The 8067-nt window shown below is 45.3% G+C and overlaps 1 protein-coding gene across 4 annotated transcripts; it reads left to right on the plus strand.

The window, feature by feature from the left end:
• The first annotated feature begins 535 nt into the window (after positions 1–535).
• Positions 536–7826, plus strand: LOC111856034 (luc7-like protein 3). Of its 4 annotated transcripts, none has more exons than XM_072704786.1 (11): positions 537–787; positions 1124–1190; positions 1296–1335; positions 1429–1573; positions 2776–2853; positions 3131–3235; positions 4618–4779; positions 4876–5219; positions 5361–5518; positions 5647–5804; positions 5911–7826. In XM_072704786.1, the coding sequence occupies exons 1-10, from the start codon at positions 689–691 to the stop codon at positions 5769–5771; spliced, it is 1323 nt and encodes a 440-aa protein (XP_072560887.1). In that variant the 5' UTR covers positions 537–688; the 3' UTR covers positions 5772–5804; positions 5911–7826. The 4 variants fall into 4 exon arrangements, with proteins under 4 accessions (XP_023691424.2, XP_072560887.1, XP_023691422.2 ...); XM_023835654.2 differs by having other exon boundaries at positions 7289–7826; XM_023835656.2 differs by having other exon boundaries at positions 536–787; positions 5364–5518; positions 5647–7826.
• Positions 7827–8067: the final 241 nt, after the last annotated feature.

Here is an 8067-nt window from a genome sequence, read left to right on the forward strand (position 1 = left end):
ATAGACATATTTTTTAAGTAACTGCAAACGTTTAATATTTCTTTAATACTACACGTTGGGGGGTTTTCCTGCACTGAAATACATAATAAAAAATCCAATTATTCATCTGAACGTAAGGGTATAAATAAATGAGGTCTTAAAATCATACTATTAAGGAAAACGCTACAGACCTAAATCTAAAAGGTCCACGATAGCGCAAGACTCCTCTAGTTCTGCATGCGGGAGACATTTTCATCACATAATTTTCGTTCCTGAGTCATGTTTTTAAACTTGATATTAGCCATGAAATCACCGTTAACTGTCTTCATTTTACGGACATCCCAATTTACATTTACAGTAGACCGTCTTCAGCTCCCACGTTATATTCGGGGCAAGCATGAACTTATAAATAATCATAAAAAATTTGTACTTTGTATATGCAATATTTAAAAAGAAGTCATCATAAAGTGCACGTCTACGCCTTATGCGCATGGACCTCCAGTCCAGGACACGGCGTGCTCTCCTCGCGGGCGACCTCCAGCAGCTGAACCCGCTTCGCTGCATCATGGGTAACATCTGCCGTACCGTCGCTGCTGCCGGCTGCCATTTTGTCGCTAAATCCAGATCGGCTTCCTCACTGCCGTAGAAAAAGGGGGTGATTTCAACGGGGCTAAATAGGTGTGCGCTGAGCGTCTATGTGCAGGGCAGCATGCTTTCGGCGGCGCAGTTGCTGGACGAGTTGATGGGCAGGGACCGGAACCTGGCCCCTAATGAGAAGCGCTGCAACGTGCACTGGGACGACGAGACCGTGAGTCCGACTCGGTCCAGACCCAAACGCTGCCGGTTCTGCGCCGGTCACACATCATATTCATTCTTACCTCTTTATTTTAACTTAGTCTCTGTCGGCCTCATTTAAACACATGCTTATAAATGACAGCGTTGTTTTATACAGCCGGCCAGCAAAGGGCAATCGTGACACAAACTTTGTTGTGTTGCCGGATCTGCTTAAACGTCTCACTGTCAGTTCCCCACTTCTGCGGTTACTTTCCTCGTGTTAGAGAATGGCGGAATTACACGCTCATTATGTAATGCCGATTTTTTCTGCCCACCCACAAAAAACAACCACCACCCCCCCCCCCCGTAGGTTTGCAAGTACTACCTGTGTGGATTTTGCCCGGCAGAGTTATTCACAAATACACGATCAGACTTAGGTAAGTAGCTGGACCACGCAATACACCGCACGCGATTTTTATGCTCGAGCTGCTACATTACATTTTCACAGATTTTACTTAAAATTACATTTCGGTTTTTTTTAGGTCCTTGCGACAAGATCCACGATGAAAACCTACGGAAGATGCAAGTGCCAAATCTTAATGTCTAGTGTTCTCTATCCTTCTCTGTTTGACCCTCTTGGGTGTTTGTTAATCCCGACGGGCCCCTGTGCTGCAGGTATGAGAAAAGCTCCCGCTTTATGAAGGAGGGCTATGAGCGAGACTTCCTACGCTACCTTCAGAGTCTGCTGGCAGAGGTGGAGCGGCGCATCCGCCGGGGTCACGCCCGCCTGTCCCTCTCCCAGTCCCAGCCCAGCTCTGGGGTATGCCGCCTTCACAAAAAGGGTTCTTAAGCTGGTCTCGGTGACAGACAGCACCGTACTGTTGAAATCGACTGAAAGCTAAATTGGAACTCATGAAACGAATTCAAGTCAGATTCTTGAAATGTATTTATAACTTCAGTTTTAGTTTTTTGCTTTTCAGTTTTTTTTAGTGATAGTCTCATCACAGGCATCTAGGGGCCCAAGGCAAAAAAAAAAAAAAAAATTCTATGGGCCCCACCAACTCAGCCTTCCTCAGCATGGTACACTTTATTACCATTATTTTAGCATAAAGTCTAAATTAATGATATCAATAAAGTCAATTTAGTAAATGCCATTCACTTTTCAATGCCATTTTTACTTTTGTGGAAAAACAGAATACATCAGTAGACTAATAGAGCAAACTATTTGTTGCGATCTATGCTGTGATTGGTTGCTCTGGCTCACTGCCCCGGGCGATTTCCTGCCTTGTCTGTCCTGTTGCTGCATCTCTGGTCATCAATTGAGTCGGGGACCGTTAGCCTTTGATTGAAATACCTTGTTGTTAATGAGGGGAAAAAGTTATGGTTCTTATTTAATTTAGCACTAAGTTGCAATTTTCCACTCTTCTTACAGAAAGTTGTTGCGTGGTCTGGAATGTACAGTTGATTTGTAGAGCTGTGCAGCCTTAACAAATTTTTTAAAATTGCAGCGTAAGGTTGTAAATCTTTGTCAATGGTTGTTTCTGTTTGCTGTTTTTAGATGCGGCTGTGTCTGTGGCTTAGCTCCAAAAATAAACCTAAGTGTGTAAACAGCGTGATTCAGAGCTAAAGAGCTGTTCTTAATTATGGGTGTATAGCCTGTGTTTTTATAGCTATATTCAGACGCTCCTCTACTTACGAACTTTCAACGTACGAACTATCAGACATACGAACGTAGAGGACTGCTAGTCCAAATTGTGTTCGTTGGGCTCCCGTTTCCTGTCCGCATCATCAGTTTTTCTTTCTGCGCGCCAGTTTCCCCTAGTACGACTTCTGGCTGCTACTCCTACCGCGCAGTAGCGTAGCGTGCGTACTCCCAGCATCCTAGTCATTCGTACTTGCGTATACCCTTAAAATGATGTCGAATAACGATTTACGAACATTTCAAGATGCGAACGGCCGCAAGTAGAGGAGCGTCTGTACATTTTAAAGTAGGATGCAGATAAAATGGAGATGTTTCTGCAGCAGGGACCAGGGTCAGCAGGGAGGAATGAAGAGAAGGCCCAGGTTCTCACAGAGAAGATTGAAGATCTGTTGCTTCAGGTCCAGTATCTGCTGGGCTAAATTGTCCTTCCTGGGGTTTCCACTAGGGGGCGATTCCTTAGCTTATAGCACTAAAGTGAATTGAAGCTGATTAGCATAACTTTTAGTTTATATGTCGTAATTGGCGTTTAACATAATTTGGCGTGTGTTTGTTCGTTTTCACTTATACAATTGAGTATTTATAGTGAATTGGCTCTTTGGGGTCTTTACGTTAACGTCCAGATAATTAGAAGCCTTATCCCCTGTTGCCATGGTGTTCGCTCGTGTTGCTGAGCAGATCGAGGAGCTGGGTAGCGAAGGCAAGGTGGAGGAAGCTCAGGGAATGATGAAGCTGGTGGAGCAGCTGAAGGATGACCGAGAACTACTCAGCTCCGCCCCCTCGGTGAGTCTCTCGTCCCATTGGTTTGTGTGTCTCACATGGTCTGCATACATCTGCCTTGCATAACATGCCAAGTGAAGGGGGATGCAGACCATCATTCTGCTTCCTACACTCCTGTTACTGACCCCATTTTATGCCATCGTGTTCACTGGGAGACCAGTGTTTAATTACCACTGTTCATTGTTAAGTTTTAGTGCACGTTCATGACCAATTTATAATTGTATACTAGTAAGTAGAAATTTGGTGCTTGTTGACAAGGGTAGTGATTTGATAATGAAATCATGGTTTACTTGTCATTTGCAAAAGTACAGACCCTCCCAGAGTTACGATGAGGTTACATTCCGATAATCCTATTGTAAGGCAAGAATGCATTTTAATACATTACACCTAACCTAACAAACATCATAGCCTAGCCTACCTTAAACATGCTTAGAACACTTTACATTACCCTACAGTTGGTCAAACTCATTAGCACAAAGCCTACTTTATAATAAAGTGTGGAATATTTGTAATATTTGAATAAATGTAATTTATTGAATAATGTACTGAAAGTGAAAAACATGCATTGATCGTCAAAACATTATAACATGGGCTCTCATAACCTGGAGGGTGTCTGTACATCGGAGTGGTCTTTGTGGTCTTTGTTGCATATTCCACCTTGCTCTCTTTTGAGAGAGAGAGAGAGACACACACAGACACACACACAGACACACAGACACACACACACACAGACACACACACACATACACACACACAGATACACACACACACACACACACACACACAGATACACACACACACACAGATACACACACACACACACAGATACACACACACACACAGATATACACACACACACACACACACAGATACACACACACACACAGATATACACACACACACACACACAGATACATACACACACACACACACACAGATACATACACACACACACAGATAGACATACACACACACACAGATAGACATACACACACACACACACAGATAGACATACACACACACACACACACAGATACATACACACACACACACACAGATAGACATACACACACACACAGATAGACATACATACACACACACACACACACACACACACAGTATTGCCTCCAAAGCTTAGGATCTGAGTGCAGAATCAGGCTGTTTATCTGACACTCCTGCACTGTTTTTGAGATGAGGGGCGTTTTAAGGGACTTGCTGAAGTGTCACATGACTATTCTGTTGAGGATGGGATTTGAACTCCCATGCCCTGCCACCCCCCCCCCCCCCCAAAGGTTTTGACTATGTGCATCTCCCAGCCTTATTAAGCATTTCTCACTTGTTTGTCTGAGATCATCTATATCACAGTTCTGACTGCTTGTTTCCAGACCATCGAGAGCTTTGTGGCTCAGGAGAAGCAGATGGAGGTCTGTGAGGTGTGCGGGGCGTTCCTCATCGTGGGTGATGCCCAGTCCAGAGTAGATGACCACCTGATGGGCAAGCAGCACATGGGTTATGCCAAGATCAAGTCCACTGTGGAGGAGCTCAAGGTATGTGGGGAGGCAGCCTGTAGCCATTGGGTTGTGTGTGTGTGTGTGTGTGTGTGTGTGTGTGTGTGTGTGTGAAATCTTGTTCTTGGTGTCCAGGAAAAACTGCGCCGACGGTCTGAGGGACCAGAGAAAGATGACCATGGCAAGAAGGAGAAGGAAGAGCGAGAGGAAAGGGAGAAAGAAAGGGAGAAGAGGAAGAAAGAGGAGGAGGAGAAGGAGAAGGAGCGGGAAAAGGAGCGGGAGAAAGCGAAGGAGCGGGAGAAGGAAAAGGAGCGGGAGAGGGAAAAGGAGCGAGACCGTGAGCGCGAGCGAGACAGAGAAAGAGACCGCGACCGGGACAGAGACCGGGACCGCCGCAGCCGGCACAGCCACTCAAGCAGGACATCGGAGCGGAGGAGGAGCCGATCGCGGGAGCGTGACAGGGAGCGGAAGCGGAGCAGGTACCACACGCTGTACTTCAGCTAAACACTAGTGGGCGCCGGCAGTCAGGGTTAGTCTGAATGGCATTTAGGGGGAATCACTAGCAGAAATTCTCCACCAGTTCCCAGAAGCATACAGAACTCAGTTGCACTGTCCTTTAGGAGCAGAGAGAGACGGCGTAGCCGGGAACGCTCAGACAGGAGGCCTCGCTCTCGCAGCCGAGACCGGAGGCCGAAGCACCGGAGCCGCAGCCGAGATCGGGACAGGGACAAGGATCGGGACAAGGACAAAGACAGGGACAGGAGATCCAGAGACAAAGGTGAACGTCTATGTCACAGTACTAAGTCACTGGTCAGAGTGTCAGCTGAGCGTATACTTCTGTGTGGCCAATCGTAACAATGAGGGGAGTGAACCTTGACTCTGATTGGCTGCTTCCCCCCCCCAAAGAACTCCGAGGCAGCGACGAGAAGCGGGCTGGCAAGAAGCCTCATGCCGAGGAGGGGGGGGGCACGGCGCCGCTGAACGGCACCACCGAAGACAGGCATTCTGAAGGTGACACTCAGTCCAATTAAAACAGATGTGATAGGACCTGAGACCAGGCCCAGGTAGGTGAACCTACCCGCCTCCTCTCTCCCTCTCCTTCCGATTGGCTTGTTTTTTTTTCCCTCCCCCTTCATTTATTGTAGTGCGTGTCTGTTTTCGATGGTGCAGCGTAAGTATACTCTGAAGACTGAAGTAGCTTGATGAGTAACGCAGACCCTGAGCTGGAGGTACTTTGGCCTGTCCGCCGTCCCCTCCCCCCTCATACCGGTGACGCTTGTTCCGCTAGCCAGCATTTGTCACGAACCCCGACCCATGTCACCTTTTTATACAAAAAAAAAATAATCTGAAGTTGTCATTGTGAAATCCTGCTGCATTTCCCAGGTGATCCCGAAGTCTAATTACAGTCTCGGTTTGTTCTTCGCACCCATATCCCCCGACATAAATGTGCTGCTTCACCATCCTGCGCCCTAATGCCGTTTGTCTCGAGAGTGCAGAGCTGTAGCGTAATTAACTTAGTGGTCGACTCCTCTTCTTCACCCAGCGTTGGGTCCACGAACATCCAAATAAAAAATGGATACTGTCGGGCTGTACAGGTACCTTCCGGGGAATCCGTCTACGTCCGTGTTTAATGCTGTCAACTTACTGCATAGATTTTTTTTTTTTGTGTGTGTGTTTTTTTTAATTTAATTTATATTTACTTCTTAGATTTCTGGACATTTCAGAATTTTAACTATATCCCACATTTAAATCTAAATTTGTGTTTGGAAGACCTCTTTGTTAACTTGATTTCCCCTTGGGGATTAATAATTTGTGTGTTAGATTTCTGAAGTTGGTCAAATCAGTGTAGTTTTATTGCTGTGATTCTCAGTGCTGCTCCTGCAGTTGTCGATCCAGTCTGACCTTAATTAGCATCAGGAGTTTCTTAATGGCCTATTAATGAAGGCGATAGCTTGTAAGCTGGGTGGGATTGACCAGCAGTACCCTGGTGGGTGGTTCTCCGGGAGCAGGATTGAGAAACACTGGCTTATTGTGATTCTGATGATGTAGTTTGACAAACTGAGCAGCAGAGGGCAGCATGGCAGCTACAGTTGGAAAACATTCAACATCCAACTTGTGTTATTGTGTAATAATTATAATGTTAAGTTTATGCCTGAAGCTTTCAAATTCACAAGGACCGATAAATGATTGTTGTATTATACTGCCCTGCCAGGCTTAATCTATTTACTGTTGAATTTTAATGGCAGTACTACAGGATATATTATATATTGGGGTTCCAGTGCATGATGTTCTGCTAGAAGCTTTCTGCTGTAGCATTTGTACAGTTTTCAGCATTAGCATGCAGTGTATAATTAGCCCTCAGCTTCATTATGCTGACTGTGTGGGGAAAATTGCATTTTGAATCGAAGTCCAGAATACTGCAGAATGGTGTGCAGGACAAGGCATGTTAGGGCAGGGTTTTGGACTGCGTGTCTGTGTGTGCGCCTTGCACGTGCACGGCGTCCCCGTTGCACTAACCCACCCCTCTCTGACCCTCTCTGCACATCAGGGGCAGGCCGCAGCAGTGCATCCAAAGAGCCGTCTGTCTCGACTGCGCAAGCCCGTCACGTAAAGCGAGGTGAACAATGGCCGAGAGTAACAAAACAAACAAAAAAATCTGTAAAAACATCTGTTTGCCAGAGTCCATATGTTCACTTGTTATGTTTTCCCTCAAAAAAAATGGTTTGTTTTCCTCCATAATTACGGCTTCAGACACCAGCTGGAACTACACAACGTTTTGATACTCAGCTATTTTCTTTTTTTAGCCATGCTTAGTAACTGAAACCTGTACCTGTGGCGTGTTTGATTTCTGTCCCTGGTTCTGCTCTTTGAACTTTGAAGTACCTGTTTTTATACACCTGTCTGAGCTGGGTAATTTCACATATGATGCCCACCCACTTTAAAACTTGGTTTATTTTACCTTTCATGTATGGTATGCTCGAATAGCAGGATCATTTTGTATTGAAGTGAAATTGGTTGTTTTTGCTTCTCAGATTTTTAGGACTTGTATATTTGTGTCGATTTAATAAAACAAACGATGTTTCTTTCCCCTTGTTCTGTCATTCTTTCGGAATCTCATGCCATCAGCTTTTGTAAATAGTATGACTCAGGCTGAACCAAGGTGATTGTTCACGCCGCGACTCAACTTCCTCCAGTAAAAAGTAACTAGCTACAGACATTTGATTAAGGCACTTCTACGACAGATTATGTATTTACATTCTTGGTCTCAATCATTATTGTGACAGTAAAGATCAGCTGAGCTGCTACAGTAAAACAGTAAGTAAACCT

The sequence above is a fragment of the Paramormyrops kingsleyae genome, chromosome 22 (genome assembly GCF_048594095.1).
Source record: "Paramormyrops kingsleyae isolate MSU_618 chromosome 22, PKINGS_0.4, whole genome shotgun sequence".
Taxonomy (NCBI): domain Eukaryota; kingdom Metazoa; phylum Chordata; class Actinopteri; order Osteoglossiformes; family Mormyridae; genus Paramormyrops; species Paramormyrops kingsleyae.

Bases quoted from the DNA above. Each gene is read 5' to 3' on its own strand.
- LOC111856034 (XM_023835655.2), top strand. From the start codon at position 689: ATGCTTTCGGCGGCGCAGTTGCTGGACGAGTTGATGGGCAGGGACCGG. The intron at 2,854-3,130 runs GTCCAGTATCTG...GTTGCTGAGCAG, and splicing joins TTGAAGATCTGTTGCTTCAG to ATCGAGGAGCTGGGTAGCGA. The intron at 5,519-5,646 runs GTGAACGTCTAT...CCCCCCCCAAAG, and splicing joins CAGGAGATCCAGAGACAAAG to AACTCCGAGGCAGCGACGAG.